The 19,406-nt window shown below is 37.9% G+C and overlaps 2 protein-coding genes across 6 annotated transcripts in view; both read left to right on the top strand.

The window, feature by feature from the left end:
• The window catches only part of MAPRE2 (microtubule associated protein RP/EB family member 2), a 146,104-nt gene that overhangs the window by 81,055 nt on the left and 45,643 nt on the right, over window positions 1-19,406 (top strand). For 3 of the 4 annotated variants that reach the window (XM_090285663.1, XM_090285662.1, XM_090285661.1), the window contains one exon: window positions 3,606-3,733. The exons of the other annotated variant lie outside the window; for it this stretch is intronic. In XM_090285663.1, coding sequence (XP_090141789.1) covers window positions 3,613-3,733 — 121 coding nt within the window. In that variant the 5' untranslated portion in view covers window positions 3,606-3,612. The remainder of the gene's footprint in view (window positions 1-3,605; window positions 3,734-19,406) is intronic. 4 annotated transcript variants of the gene reach the window in all.
• On the top strand, window positions 4,562-5,707 carry LOC150002668 (uncharacterized). 2 transcript variants are annotated; one of them, XM_090285115.1, is made up of 2 exons: window positions 4,562-5,516; window positions 5,591-5,707. In XM_090285115.1, the coding sequence occupies exons 1-2, from the start codon at window positions 4,596-4,598 to the stop codon at window positions 5,654-5,656; spliced, it is 987 nt and encodes a 328-aa protein (XP_090141241.1). In that variant the 5' UTR covers window positions 4,562-4,595; the 3' UTR covers window positions 5,657-5,707. The 2 variants fall into 2 exon arrangements, with proteins under 2 accessions (XP_090141241.1, XP_090141240.1); XM_090285114.1 differs by having other exon boundaries at window positions 4,562-5,707.

The raw sequence follows: 19,406 nt of genomic DNA, 5'->3' as shown, positions 1-19,406 counted from the left end.
TTTCCCACTGGTCTTTTAGCACAGGGTTGCCCTTACTACAGGTTTCTGGGGGCTGCAGCGGTGCTGTTAGAGTGGTGAGCCTAGTAACTATCATTCAGTAAAAACTAACTGGAGTTTTTCTAAAGCAAAAATCACATGCTACTTTATTGTTCATCTTAATGACCTCCTTGAAGGCTAACAGTGCTGTACTGTCTCTGTGAACTGGAAGTCTATTTAGATATGGAAGGATCGTTGTCCTTAGGTGAACCTTATCAGTGAAGACCTGGAGGAGAATGTGATTCATTGACAGAACCTGCAGCAAATGACTTGCTTCCTTGTTCTGATGGATTTTTTAAACGTTTGCATGCTGACAGTGACCGGAGGGGAGGGGGCCGGGGGAGTAGAAGGGGAAGGGTCTAGTCAAGGAACTAGTATAAATGGCCCATGGACAGGGACGACAGGGTGGGAATTTGACTGTGGGAGTTGGGGGTGCAGGGCAGTGGAGAACAACAGGGGGAAATTGGAACAACTGTAATAGAACAACAGTAAAAAAATAAGAAGAAGAAAAGAAAAAAAAACTATCATAACTCTTCGACCTGTCCTTTTTGTACATCTCTTTCTGTTAGGTAGCCACAGAACATTTTTACTCACTTGTGGACACGTTAACTTGCTAAAACACAGATCAGATGGTCTCTTTCCTGCATTGTGTTCAGTTTTGTTTTTAATGACCTGGAGCAAAAATTTCATCCCAATTGGTATGTTGCCATCTAGCACAATTCTGGGCCTCGGTGCCTCATCCTCCGTTAGTACACTGCCTGGTGATGCAAAAGCCTTTCAGCACTGAGACTGAAAAAGAACCCATTAGAAAAGTATATCAGCTGCCAAAACTCAGGCCAGTATATGAAAATTACATCAAATGTCCAAAATATTTTAAATTTTGAATTATTTATCCTTTAAGGTTTTGCCTAATTTGCATAGCTGATTAAAAATTTGAATGGGTAGTAAAAGTCCATGGATTTGTTTAATAAATGATAAACTAAAGAAAACAGTGGAAGTTAATAACTAAAAAATAAATAGCCTTTAATAATGTTGGAGGGAAGCGGTAATTATGGTCACATTATCTGAGATGCAGGGCTGTGTTTTCAGATCTTCAGGGAAAGAGAATTTAAGGATGAGGCTTTTAAGGATGGATGGATGAATGGATAGATGGATATTTATACTTACACATTTATAAATTAAATCTTTAGCACTTTATGTAAAAAGCAGATTTTTATTGCTTTCTTTTAAAAAAATTTTTTTTTAATTTTAAGTATATTTTATTGGTTATGTTATTACAGTACTCCCAGTTTTTTTCCCTGTGCTCCTCTCTGCCCAGCAGCTGCTTTCTTCAGGGTTAACAAGAACTCCAAGCACAATTGTTTCATAAATATGTAGATTTTTATGTAAACCTATAAAACTATAGATTTTTCTGTCATATATAGTCATGCTTTAAAAATATTACTTATCTCTAAATACCCTTTGCCACTAAAAGGAATAAGGAGCCTTTAGAGGAATGACCGGTTTGGGGTCTAAGACAGGAGATGTACAAGTTGAGCCTGGAACACTTTGTCATATCAGAAAGCAAGGAAGTTATTGAAAGGCTTCCAGGATCTTGTCAAAAGAGCTCAGAAGCCACCCTGAGTAAGCCATCTGTAGGCTTATGTCAATAAAGACAGAAACTGCAGTGGATTGAAGCATATTAAATATGTTTAAATCCTTGTGTTCATAATTACACTTCAAAAATAAAACCGCATTTGTCATGTTTGAAAAATATTAGAGAACTACCTCTTTATTTTGAAAACTGATAAATAAAGGGAAAGAACCAGGAGTTTTTTCTTCCTTTTTATATGCTTGGTACCTCGGGGAAATTTCTCTTGATAGAATTATTCTAGCTAATAAATCAAGAATAAATAATAGAATATCACTTTGAAGTCTCTAGAGAATTGTTGGGTCTAGACAAATGCCACCAATGGCTAACATATCACAGAAGGAGTCAATCAGACATGATCGAAGTTCAGACATTGCATGAAGTAATCTTGCTACCCCACCCCTCAATTAGAACTTGAATCAGATCAAGCCTTCAGATCGAATTAGCAGTGTATAAAATACAAGGGACAGGATCACATTGTAAGGTATAAAAATGTCGAATCACTGTACTACACACCTGAAACTAATATAATTGTATATTATATACCAACTATACTTAAGTTTTTAAAAAAGAATAAAGGAAAAGAATACAAGTGACAGAGGAATATGCTAAATCACACCAATGAGATGCAGTGACCAAAACCCAGATTGTGAAAAAACTACAAGACAACCAATCCAGTTACTTCCATAACAATAAAAAAATTTGCAAGGGAAATATTAGACACCTATAAATGAAAGAAATGTGAAGTACATATCAAAGAATCACAGTATATGAACCTTATTTGAATCCAAATTCAAACAAACTGAAACAAAATTATAAGACATTATAGCACATATTTGAGGATGTTGAGAAACTTTATTTTAAGGTGTGATAATACTATTAAGGTTTGGTTTTTTTAAATGTCCTTATCTTTTAGAGACATGCTGAAATACTTATAGGTAAAATGATGTGATGCTTGGTATTTACTTCAAAATAATCTGGCTTGGGGGTTGGGGGATTGGGGGCAGGGAATGCTGATGGAAGTATAAATGAAACAAGATTGGCCAAGTATTGATAAGTGTTTAAGCCAAGAAGTAAACACATCTTAGTTGTTGTTCTGTTCTCCTTCCTTTTGCATGTATCAGGAAATTGCCAAAATAAAAACACACACACATGTGGTGTTGCATATACATGAAGTAGGGTATGATACATCCATCCATCCATAGAGTGGAGTTGGGGAGAGGATATCAGGAACAGAATGTGTAAGTCCTTAGAAAGCATGTCGAGAATTTTGGATTCTACTCTGCTAAATGAGCAGCCATTGGAGGGCTTTGAACTAAGGAGAGGAAGATCTGATTTATGCCAATAGTGTCACTGTGCCTGTTGTGTCAAGACGAGGCATTGGGGGTGAGGGTGCAAGCTTGGAGAGCACAAAGAGACTATTGCAAAACACCAGGTGACAGCTGATGGAAGCTTGGATCCTGCTTTAAAGGTGGAGGCAGGAGGGTTTGCTTGTGGACTGGATGTAGTGCTGAGAGAAAGAGGAGGCAAGAATGGTAATGTTTTTAGATGACTGGGTGGCTGTTGGCACATAGTGAAAGTACTGGGAAATAATGTATAAAGCTAAAAGATTAGTGTGCACTGTTATAGGCCTGATAACTGTTAATACCACATGTAGACTTGTAGTGAGACTCCAATAAGCATAAATTAGGAATCTCAGAAACCACAGAACATTTGAGTTCAGTTGAGGAAGATGTAAAATGATACTGTATGAACAATATATGAAAGTTAGTATCATGGCAAATGTATAAAACAGTGAACGAGAAAAGAAAGAGCTTAGCCAAAATAGAACTTCTACATCACTTAGAGTTCTGCCTAGGATCTCTGCCTTGAATAGGTGTGTTTCTTGGTTAATTTTTTCCTCGTAGGCAAATAAACTTGTTTGTTTGTTTGTTTCTAGTTGGGGAATGGCGGTCAACGTGTATTCTACCTCGATAACCCAAGAGACTATGAGCAGACATGACATCATTGCATGGGTTAATGACATAGTATCTTTAAACTACACAAAAGTGGAACAGCTTTGCTCAGGTAAGAGATTACCTTTTAAGTATTTACCTAAATGTTCACTGTCTGTCATGTGAAATGTGATTTTATGAACCACAGGTGATATATTTGGGGTAGGAAAAATATGAATTAGTATCGATATATAACTAACGGGGGACACTCAGGTGTAACTAAAGAATGTATGGGGGGAATCTTCACAACCATCTAAGAGCCTAGAGCCATCTCAATGCATAATTTAAACAGTCTCACTTGTGCTCAGCAATGCCTCTGACTGGTCTTCCAGACTCTTCCCTGCCACGCCACCCCCTCACCACACACACACACCACACTACTCACTACTCTTGCTAGAATACAGATTGGGTCTTGCAACTCTAATCCTTAAAAGCCTTCAGGGCTCCAAGGTGTCCTTCTCAATAAGATTAAATTCAGACTCTTTGATGTGGTTGATAAGGTCCTTTCTGTTCTAGCTGCAACCCATCTCTTCCTTTTCCTTGTCCACATCTCTCTCCCCTGTGTCTCAACCCCACAAAACACTCTTTGTTCCCTGAAGACGCCTTCCCTTTTGCATCCCCTAGCTTTTTCCATGAGAAGGTCTTTCCTCTTGCTTTCATTTATGGTAAAATCCCTCCCATTCACACTTTAAAGTCTGACTCAGGTGTAGCTCCCTCTGTGAAGGGTTCCCAGAAACACTGTGCCTACTCTTCCAGAATAACACCTGTCATAGAAGCTCTAACTCCTGCTCCCCTGAAGGCACCCAGAGTCCTTGAGGGCAGGACTGTATTTGAGCTTTATTTTTTTTTTGAATGCTTGCAGTGGCATCATGCCTTGTATGTAAAGTAGGTCTGGGAAGACGTAGCTGCGAGTGCCTGTGGTGGCAGCGTTCAAGATGTCGACCAAGAATTTCAGAGTCAGTGACAGTGACTGGATCTGCCCTGACAAAAAATGTGGAAATGTAAACTTTGCCAGAAGAACCAGCTGTAATAGATGTGGTCGGGAGAAAACAACTGAAGCTAAGATGATGAAAGCAGGGGGAACTGAAATAGGAAAAACACTTGCAGAGAAGAGCCGAGGCCTGTTTAGTGCTAATGACGGGCAGTGTAAAACTTGCAGTAATGTGAATTGGGCCAGAAGATCAGAGTGTAACATGTGTAATACTCCAAAGTATGCCAAGTTAGAAGAAAGAACAGGATATGGTGGTGGTTTTAATGAAAGAGAAAATGTTGAATATATAGAAAGAGAAGAATCCGATGGTGAATATGATGAGTTTGGACGTAAAAAGAAAAAATACAGAGGGAAGGCAGTTGGCTCAGCATCTATTTTAAAGGAAGTTGAAGATAAAGAATCTGAGGGAGAAGAAGAGGATGAGGATGAAGATCTTTCTAAATACAAATTAGATGAGGATGAGGATGAAGATGATGCTGATCTCTCAAAATATAATCTTGATGCCAGTGAGGAAGAAGATAGTAATAAAAAGAAATCTAATAGACGAAGTCGCTCAAAGTCTCGATCTTCACATTCACGATCTTCACGCTCATCCTCCCCCTCAAGTTCAAGGTCTAGGTCCAGGTCCCGTTCAAGAAGTTCTTCCAGTTCCCAGTCAAGGTCTCGGTCCAGTTCCAGAGAACATTCGAGATCTCGTGGGTCGAAATCAAGATCCAGCTCCAGATCCCACAGGGGCTCTTCTTCCCCACGAAAAAGATCTTATTCAAGTTCATCATCTTCTCCTGAGAGGAACAGAAAGAGAAGTCGTTCTAGATCTTCATCTGTTGATCGCAAAAAAAGACGAACAAGATCACGGTCACCCGAAAGCCAGGTGATTGGTGAAAACACTAAACAACCCTGAGCCCAGGGCCAACCCCTCGGAACACCACTACTTTACCCAGGCACCACAGGTCATCTTCTGGATCATCCCATTCTGGTTCCCGTTCAAGTTCAAAAAAGAAATAATGTATTTAAATTTACATCATTAAAAAAAATCAGTACAGTGCATGAAGCATATTTTTTAAAAAGTTGGTGTCTTACTTGGTCAGAAGTGCTAGTAGAGGTGCATGCCTTTCATTGCTTTTCAGAACAATATAGCTGTGTTTATTTGTGAAATTAAAAGTAAATAGTATTTTAAGCCATAATGTCCCCAAATATATACTCTATTTATCATTCTTAATTTACAACCATTTATTTAAAACCACCTCAGCTATAACAAAGTCCTTTATTTTATTTTATTTTTTTTTTTTTACATTGTTCCCTAATTTGAACTCTTTGTTTTTCTCATTTCCAAATATCAACTGTTTACTGACTTAAGATTACCTTAGGCTTGCCTGAACTTTGGGCATGGAGGCAAGACTGATGAAGTAGTTGGAAACAGTCTGTTTATGTTAATCTGAGAAAAGCAGTCATCCTGTTCATGTTAACATGTCAAAGTGATTCTTATCAGAAAAAGTTAAACTAGTTATAAAACAGCCAAGTAGAAACTTCATTTTGATATTCCCTATGCTGAGGGTGCCTTAGAATCATTGTCTTGTCTTCTATTCAGTTGTACTTTTTGCAACACACTTAATACAGAAAAATCTATGACTTTGTAGAAGGAGAAAGGTATTACTCATTTCTCTCCCTTTCAGACACATACTTTTGAGCAAGAATAGCTTAACAGTTCTTTTTATTTTTTTTTTTTTTGATATGGTTGTCTTATGAGAAAAACATTATTTCAAAATGTTATCTTCATATTTTTTAAAAGCTTTGTGTGATATCCTTTAAAAATCCAATTTTTACATATGATAGGGTAGAAAAAGCTAAATTATAATTGATGAGGAAGAAATTAAAGAAAGTTTTTGAAATACATTTTTCTTTGAGTGAAAGACCAACAGAGACATTGTTAATTTAAGCAAACATTTGTCACGAGATGTTTTTAACACTGCATAAATTTTTTTCCTGAGTAATGAATGATTATTTCTGCATGACATAAACAGAAATAATTATTCTTGTTTATTTGAAATTACTTATGGTTTAAAATACTTTCAGAGTTTGTTTTAATTCTCAAAATTAAAATCTGGTCACTTGAGCTTTATATGTCTGGTTTAAAAATAAAAGGGTTTCTCTTAACAGTATCTTCAGTGACAATGCAAGGTAAGTATATTAAGGAAAATCAACAACTGTGCTTGGGGACTTTTTATCATGGGGATCAATACCCATTATTTTTGTTCTTTTTTATTTTTAAACATGTCTTCTGCAATTAAAAATTAAAACATTATAAGGTATTTTGTAGACCAAACATAAATATATTTGTTTTTTTATTTTAAAATGAGTGATTTTTCTCTTCATCTGATCTAAAGACGAAAGCAAAATATCTTACGTAGAAATATTTTGATAATATTTTTACAATGAACTTGCCCCTTGTTTTTTTACATCTTAATTTTCTTTGCTATGTTTACTGTAGTTTGCACAAGAACTTTTCTCTCTTGTAATTGTGCCTCAGACTTCTTGGAAGTCCACCTTTTAAATTGCCCAGATGATCTTCTAGATTCTACATGTTACTGTTGGCTTATTCTTGTGCTTTCTGTATTAAAACTTTGGCTGTACTGAGCAAATGCAAGGTTATAAATTTAGTGAATAGTAGTTTGCAAACAATTCAGATGATTATGATTTCATTTCGTTTAACTAAGCTGTACTAGTCCATAAGGAAATGATGCTGTAGACAAATGTAAATAAAGCTTGTGGGTCAAGCATCAAGTGGTGTTAACAATAAATTAGGATTTTAAGCTCTGAAAAAAAATAAAAATAAAAATAAAAATAAAGTAGGTCTGTAGGGAATGCATATTGAGTTATCTTGTTTAAATAATAAAAAGGTTTGACTTCAGTGATAAAGTAGGGGCATGTTATAAAAACATGTCACCAGTAAAGTAATTCATCCATAGATTTGTGTATTTATCAAAGAAATTGAATAGTCTTCCTATGGAAACAGGAAGTATTTTCTTCTCATGAACTAATAGGTAAGAGGACCCCCCTCTTGTTCTGACATGAAAATGGTATTAGAAAATAGAATATATAACTGAACTGCATCCACATGGAATTCCATGAAGCATAATAGATACAAAGGAGTCATCAGGTTCACCTGGTGCAGGGCTGTTGGTTGTGTTACTGTCTTTCCCAGTAGACTGTGTGTAAAAAGATGTCAGGAGGCCAGAATTTGGAAATTTTGGAAAGCCCCCAGATGTGCCTAAGTGCAGTGCCCACTAGTGAATACGCTTTCCCTGTGCAGGTCTGGATTTGATCAAAATAGACTAAAGGACTAACTTCCAATACTGTTGGCATCTCTTCTCTCATGATCATTTTTCCCAGGAGGCAGACAGTGAGGTTGGCCAGAACCTAGGCATTGCCTCACCCACGTCTCTGTGCCCAGGCCTCAAACAGGAAGTCCTGTGGTTTGTGAGGTCAGTTGTGAGTACTAACTAAACAGTTTCTTGCCCTTCAGGACAAGCTAGAGGAAAGCTGGCTTAGACTGTGATAAAGTAGCAGGTGCATATTGTTGGCCTAATGAAGTGGCCCTGACAGTTACTACAAAACCTATTGCATCTTACTCAACTTCAGATTGTCACTCTATCAGATTTTTACTGTGCCATTCTTGCTGTGCATTCTGGAGCGCTGTCATATTTTATTTTTATTTGCTCCAAAAATAAAAATAAAAACAAGTTTCTCTGTTATTAGCAATCCCTTTTATTAATAGCACACACCACTTTGTATTGTAACTAATGTAATCTTACTCACAAAGTGGGTGTATGTACCTGTGGATAAGGGGAATGGAGTTGGTTATCAAGAAAAAGAGACACAGGGCGGAAGAGAAAATTCCCAGTCATGGTTCTTAAATGTTAAAAGAATCCATGAGAAGCTTCCTATGCGATACATTTGGAGAGTTTTTGCTAGCAAATGAGAGCAAATCAGAGGGCTTTTTAGATCAATAAAATTTTGTGAGTAATATACATGATTTCTTTGCAGATCTTTCAAATTTCTTAAGCCATATTCACCAAAATTTTAAGCAGCATTTGTGGAGGATTCTTAAACTCCGTTTGTGCAGTTATCTTAAAGTAAGCACTAGTGTGCACTTTGCAGTCATTCGTAGCTACGTTGCTATCGGGTGTGGCTTGATGAAACCTGTAGAAACAATTTTGATCACTGCTAAACAGGGAATTTCCATTGAGATAATTCACTGGCTACCCAAGGTTACAAGGTAGATGGTTTAGAAGAATAAAGCTTAGAGTTAAAGATACCTTTTTGCACTGAAACGTGTTTTTGCTGGGGGAAAAAATATTTATTTATTTTAGGCAATAGTTGCTTCAAGGTATAAACTGGATGATTTGCATTTATAACTCCTGAAGAGCTGCTTGAAAAAGAATGCAGATTCTTAAGATCCTTGACCTTCTAAGTCAATATCTCCGGGTGTGAAGCCCAAATTCTGCAGCATAACAAGCACTCCAAGTGCTTTGTGCTGCTGCCAAGAGCTTGCAGTGCATTTCTGAGGAAATGCAAACTCCTAAAACTGTAGTTAAATTATCCAAAGCCCTAGCTGGCGCAGTCTCCTTATTCATAATTTAGTCTGTGACTTTTGTCCTGTCTTCAGCAATGGCATTTAGCAGCAAAATCCTCCTGTCTTATTTATTTACTTATTTATACCTTTCATTGTTCTAGAAGACATTTAAGGCAGCCAGGACAGTGCTGTTAGAATAAGAACATAACCAAGAATTGTTGACCTAAGTGATTTACCTTCATTATACTTAGGAATAGTCAAATTTCTTGAATGATGTATTTTCTTCAACTTGTCATTCTTTTAAATTGAAATGTCTGATTTTATTTTAGAAGTATGCTATGGGAACACATAAACAAAATATCTAAACATATTTAAACTGATTTTTTTGTTGTTCAGTACAATTTTTTTCTCCTCTCTTTCCTAAAGATTTGGGCTCTAATTCTGGCAGTCCTCCTTCGGTGTTTTTCTTTTTTTCTATTTGCATTATTTCCTATTTTATTTTTTATTTCCAGCTAAGAGATCGCCCTCCAACTAATATTAAAACTAATTCAGCTCTTCTTTAGTTCATAAAAAGCTGAAGTACTGTTTCACATTTGTGTTCCATTTTCTTCAGAATTTTCTACTTTTATAAAACATCTTGTTTGCTTTTTAATGGAAGCATTTTAAAAACTCCTTAAAGGAAAAGTGGCGTGAAAAGGTATAACACTTGGAAATACATTGCATTAAATTGTAAAACAATAACTTACTCTTGTCTCCTGTTATTTTATCCTAAGGATATAACCTTATGAAAAAAATATTTAAATATTAAATCTGAGTCATATAATCATATATGTATTTGGTTTGCACTCAGTTTCATTTTTTGTAAAAAGCAAGTTCAAGCAAAAAAAAAATTGGGCTGTAAAAATGGAAAGCAGACTGTCAGTGGATGTGAATACTATCTATAATACAACAGTATACTGTTCACCTAGATCTGTTTGAAAAGAGTAATGTTTGTACATTTTCCATGGTGGAATGGGGGCTTAAACCACATAAAATATTAGATTGGTTCTGCTTTAGAATATTTTATGTAATTGCTTATAAAATTTATAGGGATTTTGGCAGGGTGAGATGTTTTGTTTTTACTTTAGTACCAGCTCAAATTAGTTTACTAGATTTTTTACAAGGTATTCAAGAGGGAGAATGGGCAACTAGGTGCAAAAATCCCTAAAAGCAGCTTTAGCAAGTTGAGATGGTTTTGTAGATGATAGAAAAGATAGTGGGTTATATGGGAAGGAAGAACAAAAAGAAATAGGAAGAGGGGAGTGAGTGTGAGGGAAATAGAAGAAACATCACCTCCTCTTCCTTTTCACCCCTCCTCATCCCCTACCCTAACTCGCTTTTCTGTGATGGGCATTTTTCTGTGTCCGGTCCTCTTCCCTAGGCTGGATATAAGCAGCAGAATCATTGGGGCCACTGCTGGGTCACTGCCAGCACTCGGTCAGCTGAGCACCTGACTAGTGATTCCCCCACACTTCAGAGGGCCAGTGCAGACCGCCTTTTCTGTTTGGGCAACTTTTCCTTCCTACTCCCCCCTCACCCTGCAGGCCAAGCAAATGACGACTCAGCATACGGGTGATACAGCGCACATGTCAGGTGGGCACTGCCTAGCTCTGTCACTCTGCTGGTTAACAGCTCAGTTATTTTCCTGAGCATGTCAGTATTTTAATAAAATGTAATTTGAATTAAACCTTTTTTTTTTTTTGGTGGAAAGTTAGATATTTTCTTGACTATCTTAACAAAAAGACAGGAAAAGGATGAAGATTTGATTCAATTTCAACTTATGCTTCTAATTGTTTCAAGCCTTGTCTTGGATCCAATTTCTGGTATTCTTCCAGAAAAACTTCTGAATTCTGCTGATCATATTGTAGTCACGTTTCCAATTCTGGGTCCTTTATTGCTTCCCAGGAGGGTCTAGGCTTTACAGTCGTCGGCAGCCGTCCGTCTCGAGAGACGATGGTGTAGCTTCTTAAGAGTCTATCTGCACCGCCGAGAATGGCTGTGCAGTCTGACTCGGGAGTGACACGGTATCTGTCTCCTCCCGTGTTGAATCGACATCTTGCGATGACGCTGGAGTGTCCTCTCCAGTGAAGCTGAAGCTACAGAGTCTGGGCGGGGTGATATGGAGGGTCTGCTGTTGCCCATGCAGCAGACCCCCCCTCTCTTCGCAGCTGAAGGGTCCAAGGGAAAGACGGAGTCGATACAGCTTGGGTTCAGGTGCGCCACAGGAGTTGCCGGTGTTGACTACAACGTCAAACCGCCTTAGGGACTCCGGCTCCGGATTTTCTGTCGGGGTTTACTCCCTTAGCCTTTCCCCTGAAGAGGTATGCCGCAAGGCAGCGGAGGTTTTTTGGAGTCAGAGTTTTCCTTCTCTGATGTGCCCTGACTGGAAGATCGAACCAGCGACACTTAGCTCGCAGGCCGACGCTCAATCCACTGAGCCAAACCAGCCAGGGTCCAGGCTTTACAGTAATGCTGTACAATTCACAAAGGTGCAGCTGTCAGCCTTGCCCAGGACTTGAGTGAGTACAGGTGCCTGGGGCCCAGCAGAGTGTTCTTTGTGGCCACTTTTGATTTCAGTCTGGGCTTGTTAAATAGGTTGATCCGAGCCTAGTGTGGTGTCCCCTCTGCCTTCTTTCTTCTGTCTGCAGAGACCTCTGTCAGGAGGACAGGTTAGTGATGAAATCAGCTCTGAGTCTAAATTTAGTAGAACGTCTCTCCTTGGCTCTCTTGAACTGAAACCAAGTAAGGATATTTCATCAGTATTCGTAAGCTCAAGAGCTTACGTACTTAGCTTTATAAAACCATAGACTGTTATTTGCTGCAAGAAAGTTCAGTCATCTCAGATTATGTTACTATTGTTAGAGATATAATCACAATGGAATTATAATGGAATGTTATTTGTTTGTGATGTAGCAAGGTGGGGTTTTTTTTGTTTTTGTTTTTTGCTGATAGTTTTTCTCTGACTTTAAAATAAGTGTCCTTGGTCTCAGCATCCAACTAATTGCAGAGCAACAAAGAGGCAAGAAATGAGTTGGACAGTGCGGGGAGGGAGGGATCCAGCCTCAGGTTTAGTTGCTGTAGTGGGCAATATACTCTGGTATCTCAACTAATATGCTAGTTAAAAAGGAGTTTATCCCTGGCCGGGTGGCTCCGTTGGTTAGAGCATCATCCCATGCACCAAAAAGGTCACAGGTTCTATCCCCAGTCGGCACATATCTAGGTTGTGGGTTGCATAAAGGAGGCAACCAATGGGTGTTTCTCTCTCTCTCTCTCTTCCTTCCTCCCTCTCCAAAATCAATAAACATATCCTTGGGTGAGGATTAAAAGGGATGGTTATTTTTTGAGCAGAATATAAAATACAGTAACTTTTTCTTCTAAATTTATTTATTTACATATATCTTGATATGTTGCTAAAAGTAAACAAATTGGTGTTTTTGTTTTTATTGGATTTCTTTTTATTTATTTATTTATTTATTTATTTACTATATTTTATAATGCTAAATACCATTGGGGAAAAGTGTATATGCATTCACCCTCATTTATGAAACTGCCGCTGTAAGTTTTTTTACATGTATTTGGAATATATGCCTTTCAAAGCAGTTATATCTTCATCTATCTCATTACTATATTCAGTTGTGATAATCAATTTAGTTTTATTTAACACACATATTTTGAGGCCTTCTTTTGGGTTAGACCTTGGGGACCCAGATATATAAGACTGCTCGTTGTCTTCTAAGAGCTTAATATAGCAGGGTACTCTCCTACAAAAGACCAGAGACCACACTGTGGTAAGTGTTATTTTGCAAGAACTTGGAGCATATACCAAGGGGGTGGGGGGTGGGGACATAGGGACCCTGTGGAGAAAGACCTTCATTCGGATTCTTGGGCGTGGCTGGGTGCCGCCTGGCTGACTTTGAAGGGCCATAGTTTGGAAAACACCTCAGAAATCCTCCCTCTTGAATCAGATGGGGTGACAGTATTTGGGATACCATGTGTTTTATTAGGTACAGCCTTTAAATGCATGAAGCATGTTGTCTTCTCTAAGAGAAATGTAGAGTTTTTCCTGATGATCTCATCGTATAAGTATGTGAAAATCGTTTTTACTCTATTTGAAGCAACTATGCATACATATGGGATATTCTCAGGAAACTATAGAATTTCTCATTTCTTTGGGGGAAGTGCAGTAAATGATGACATGTTATTAGAAACTACCATCTTTGAGAATTTTCAATAAGATCACAAAAATTTAATAATTGTAGGAATTTGTACAAAGCAAGTACCCTTAGTTAAGTGTTAGACTTCCATCTCTATTTTCCCTTAACTGGAAAAATTCTCAGTCTTCAGGGTTCTTGGTAAGTATATTAGAGTTCTTAGTAAGTATATTACTGAGTTAAAAATTCTCTATCATGCAGTTCCTTGGGCTCGGGTGTTTTTTCTTCTACTCTACTGTAGTAAGACTGCTGAGTTTTACCTGCTCAAAAACTATGAATGGTTCTCAGTTGTGAGTCTAGAGATGAGAACTGTTTTGTCCCATGGGCAGGCAGGCCATCAAAACAAGTATAGGGTGCGTCTAGGTGATGAGGGCGATACTGAGAAGAGTATAGGACTTAAAACAATGAATGAACCCCTGAGGCCGCAGCATCAGCTCCATTAGCTCTACTGCCTGGAGCCCTGACTCCACGGCCCCAGGAATACCTGTGAAGGGTTGGGGAGTAGGGTTGGAGCCCAAGGATATGGTATATTTCAGACTCATTTTTGTAATTCATAGTTCCAATTTCAGAAACCTTTAGAGCCCATTCTCTTCTGATTTTGTCTTCATTTTATGATAGGATGCTTACTTTTAAAGCATATGATAATGTTTATTGTGAAGTCATTCACCAAGATCTATAAAAACCAGCATCTTAACAAGAACAAATGTATATTCTAACATACTGTAAGTTATTTTAATTTTTCTGAAGATGTCAGTTACTTTACATGATGGATCCATGTTCCCAATAAAACATTATTTTGCATTTGTATTGCTATTTTTTCCTTTCCTTTTTCTCCTTTTCAGTTTTAATCATCTAAAGACTTTAACAGGAGGAGTTTAAAAGTGGGGAAAAATAGTCATTTCCTTTTATAAATGAATTTGTGAGTACATAAGCACCTCATATGTTTATCTGGGGAAAGACTTTAAGAACTGGAGAAACCCTCAAATGTTTTTCAGTAGATAAGCTGAAGGATCTTAGGAATGTGTTCATACCCTTTCTTTGTTCGTGGGAGGCCAAGGACCTCATTTTGTTCTTTGATTCTTTGCCCTTTAAATCTAAAACATGCATTTTGGAAATTTTTATACTTAATATCTGAAACAATCCTGTTCAGTCCTTTTCATTTTTAAAGCACTGATTATTTTAACCAGGCATAATGATGTCATAATGTTACAACTTTTACATATCTCTCTTTACCATTTCAGTGTGCTTTTCTATGTAGTATTCATTTTGGTTCTTATAACAACCCTGTGCAGAAGAAGAATAGGAGTTTTTTAGTTCTATGTTATATGAGGATAGAAGCTCAGAGAAGCCAAGTGTCACAGCTGTCACTAGAATTGGAGTCTCCTCGGATCACATCCTCGTGCTGTCCTTGCTCGGTGTATGGTAGCTGTGGGTGTGGTAGAGTAGAGGACACAGCATGTGTACGTGTGTGTGTTTCTGATTTGTTCCATGTCCATTTATTAAGAACCCATTGGACATCTACTCTAGGAACAGAGGCATTAGAAAAGAAGTTCATATCACCACCCTTTCAGTTACATTCTAATTGAGAAAATGGGACATATCCGTCATCCTGCTAATGACAAGGGTGTGAACCAATGGTACCATCATCATCAAGAACTTTTTTTTACCAATGGGTGCAAGACACTCATAGAAAAACACAGGCATTTCTCCCAGTCTTATAAAATTCTTCTTTGTTCTATGTGGTCATAGTGGGGTAGGGAAAGAGCCTCACCTTCTCCGCCTGTTCTGGTGCCCCCTCTCCTCTTCTAACTCTCTTTCCCTCCAAGCAAGACAAGATGGCTCCCAGATTTTGCCACCTGCCTTGGAACAGCTGTTCAGCTCTCTTAGAATAATTTCTGGCAAGTGAAACAAGATAATGCCTCCTTATGATACATGCATATATACATATATGTGTGTGATCTGCCATTTGAATTCCAATAATGTGGCCCTTGGCTTATTTGAACCCAGACTCTTTAAAAAGCTTGCACCTGGGAGGACATCACAACCTCATTTCCTCCTTTCTGTGCTATTGAGAAAAATAGAACATCTTCTAGAATAGTTTTGTAACAATCTTGGTCCCCCATAGGATTTATGCCTCAGGGTATCGCTGTTTTCCATGTATTTAATTTAGTTCAGTAAACCTGTATTGCAGTAACTATGCTAAGAGCCTCCATCAGTACTTCTCCAACTCTTTAATATGAAAAGTCGATTTTTTTTTAGTCTTATATAAAGGCACATGCCAATGTAACATTTAATAGTCACCCGTTTTCCATCCAATTCTGTCCCCATATGTGTTTCCAACTCCAGCCAAGTGGCAGTTCCTAAACCTTTTCCATATAGAAATTCTAGAGCTCCCAGAGGTTTATAGTCTTAGTAGATGCTGTGTTAGTACAGTAGAAAGGTGAATTGGACACTGTCCCCAGTCTTCAAAAGTTGCTCACCAATCAACTAAGAGAAATAGCTAATTAAAATGCAAGTCACACAGCTGTTGGGTTTCCTTAGCCATTACAGTGATTAATTCTGTGCTGGGAACAGAAAAACTTCATAGAGGAGGTGATGTTTAGCCTAAACTTAAAAGAATGAGAATTTTCTATTCAAGTGTAAAAGGTGGCAAAGGGGCATTTTAGGCAAAAAAATGTCTGAGCAAAGCAGAGAGAAGGAATGCTCTGCATGTACATACATGCATAAAACTCTGGAACATGTGTTAGGATCCAAGGCAGAAGAAGAGGGACAGTAATGTTTCAGGTAATAAATGCTGTAGTATTTGAAGAAAGGAAAGATTATTTCCTTCTAGAAAAGCTTATCTTAGTCTCATTTGGGTCTTGGCCAAACAGCCATGCAGATTTAGCGGATGGTCAATAAATAACTTATAAAATGAAATTTAATTGAAATGCTGTTCAAACAAAGATAGGATTCGGGCCAAGAAGAGGAAGATGGAAATCTTGGGCAAAGGTACCATTTAGTTATTGATTTGATGTCCTAGCATATTTTTTTATGTATTCCTGAAGTTGGCCAGTATTTATTGAGTGCCTACAGTGTGTCAGATGATGGGCTAGGATCTGGGGATACAGCTACGTACAAAAATAACACAGATCATACCAGCTAGTACCAGTTTGTTACTTTTACTACCAAAGTTCTTGATACCTTTGTATCCAGAGCATTTGATTTTGGTTTTGTTTTGTTTTGTTTTTGCCTCATCTTATCCAAGTACAGAGCAAGGTTGGAACAAAGTCATTGGATAAAAGTAGACATCTAGCCTGTCTCACCATCAGACAGCACATAACACTAGTGGTTGTCCATGCGTGGGAATATCTGAAACATTAATAGGCCATCCAGCTTCTACACAACCAAGGTGATAAGCCAAGTATCTTCAAGTTCTGCTCTTCATCAAAGGAAAATATTTTTTTTCTAACTCATTTTTTTCCTGAACTGTGTTTTTAAATTTACAGTTTATCAGTGGCGTATGCACTATTAAAAAAAGGAAGTGTCAGAAGTCATTGTCAAATGCTTAGGCATGTTAGAATGGCACACCTGGAAACAGAATAATTGAATTGCTTGGCCACTTTTAAAATAGCCGTCACTCTGCAGGTTGTGTTTTTCTACCCTGTCACCATTACGTAATCCTGGCAGATGGCAAGTTACCTCACTTTTTGTTCTGTCCATTCCAAGGGTTTATTCTTACCCAAGTATTAACACTCCTAAGCTTTTATGACCAAATTATTTGACAGTAAGAAGCCTGTAAGTGTAAAACGCATTCCAACACAATTTCCTACAGTTTCTCAGCATTCTCCTTAAGGGGGATCATTTTCCACCTTCATTTCTTCCTGATTACACTTGTATGACAATTCATGAAAGAACTTTAGAAAACTGAAGAGCCAAATTTTAATGAAAACATGGATGTCAATTTTAAAATTACACATAATTGTGTTTAAATCCACAGTTTTAAAAACCCTCCTGTCCTGCTTGCTTTCTTATTTTTAACTAAAATTAAATTCCATTCTTCTTTTAAATCTCCTGTGGTCATAGGATTGAATCCCTGAGGTAAATACTTGTACATTCCTCATACTAATTTGGGTTCTTCCTAATACTAGAATTGGGCTTAGGAAAGCAGTGTGTTCTGGGATTAATCTGTGAAACATAAAGAAAGCAGTTCATTATAGAAAATATTCTCTTACATATCACAGTCTTCATGAATGTTTTGTGGTAGTTCTTCTGCAATTGCTGGGTGTTTCCATTGGTACCACCCCTGGCCTTCTGGGCTTTCTCTGGCTACTAGGCCTCTTAGCAGCAGCTGTGGGGCCAGAGTGCTCATCCCTGGAAAGTAGAGGATGTCATTGCTTTTGGTCAGAGCTGATGGACTGGATTTGGGTAGAGTGGTGATGGGTAAGGAGCCCTTGCCTGCAAGCCTTGGAGAACAGGTGAAGTGGCTTAAATCTGGGAAGAACTTGGGAGCTCCCAGTCCCCAATCCCAGAGACACTGACCTCTGACACAAAAAGAGCAACCAGAGAGAGTGGTCCATTGTGTAGTAATGGACTGCAAATTGGTGCTGGTCAATTCATATCATTACATCTTACACTATACTGAAAGCCTCTTCATCAGCTGTGACAACCTAGGGTTTACATAGTGACCTGGCATGCAGAACTGTTGATAGAACAGTATGGGTAATGAATGATTCAGTAGAAATTCCCTGAGAAATTGGAAAAAGTGTATAAGTTTTAGGTTTCTTAGCCTTAATATTATTTGCCCTTAAATAGGATATTCTTAAAACTGGAGTTTAAAGTGTCATCGTTTATTTAGGCTCTCTCTATTGACACTTGTGCCCAGAAAGAAGCATTGGTTCCCTACTGCCTACCAAATTAAATTAAGCTTCTTTTTGTCCTGGTTTTTAAAGTCATGAATAGTCGTCCTACAACCCATCTTCCCAATACCTACCCCCGTTATACCCCTACCCACACCCTACATTTCCCCAAACTCATTATTCAACAGATGTTCTAATTCTCTATCTTTGCTGGGAGTGCCTCCACTGGGGGCCAGCCCCAGTGCCACCGTCCACCCTGTTCTCCCTGGTCACCTTCAACAAGAGGTAAGCTTTCCTTATTCAGTTTTCAGAACTCTGCAGTCTTAGGGTCATTTAATAACCTCAACATTAGAGGTGAAGCTCCTTGAAGACTGGAAATCAACATGCAAGTTTGACCTGACTTTCTGTTCAGTAATACTGATGACTCTTTCTTGGGTTATTATTGGGCAGAATTTTTTAACTTTGGTATTTGTGTGTCTTTGTCATATAGTTTAGCATTTAGTGTTTTTTTGTACGTTTGTTGGTTTTTCCATGTGTGTTTCTCTGGTCTCTCAAAGTGAAATTCCTGGGTTAAGATTGAACTCATATTCCTCAATAAATATTTGTTGGTTTATTGGTTTTTCATTGATTAATACAGTGACGTCTTTCTAAAACACTTCTAGAAGGGCATTTCTTTAGTGATGACCTATAACCACAAAAATTAGAGAGGAAATCTCCTGTCTTTTCAGATTCTTGCCTCCTTCTCAAGATTTTCTGAATTTAAATCTTCCCTTTTTACATAATCATGTAATTTCAACACTTCCCAAAAAATCTTTTTCCATTAAAGTATAGGAGATAATACAAACAGCTGTACGAAAATACATGCATGCACACAGAGAAACTATATCCCCTAATATTACAGCTCTCTAGAACTTTCTGTTTTGATGATCCTGATAAGAAAACTGACCCTTTCAGAATGGGTTTCATATGTACCTTTCTAACTTGTTTTATATTTGTAACAGAGGCTTTCTGTGCCTCCTTTTCTTCTGTCTCTGGAATGCTAAATTCTGACTTTAGCCCTATTCTCAGACGTCAGCCTTTGGGACATCTCGCTG

The sequence above is a fragment of the Furipterus horrens genome, unplaced genomic scaffold (assembly GCF_987537825.1).
Source record: "Furipterus horrens unplaced genomic scaffold, mFurHor1.1.pri manual_scaffold_8, whole genome shotgun sequence".
NCBI classification, from domain to species: domain Eukaryota; kingdom Metazoa; phylum Chordata; class Mammalia; order Chiroptera; family Furipteridae; genus Furipterus; species Furipterus horrens.
Note: the sequence above shows the minus strand (reverse complement) of the source record. Positions and strands in the feature narration are given on the sequence as shown.

Coding starts and splice junctions, on each gene's coding strand:
- LOC150002668 (XM_090285115.1), top strand. CDS start 4,596: ATGTCGACCAAGAATTTCAGAGTCAGTGACAGTGACTGGATCTGCCCT. Junction 5,517..5,590: donor CAAGATCACGGTCACCCGAA/AGCCAGGTGATT, acceptor ACTACTTTACCC/AGGCACCACAGGTCATCTTC.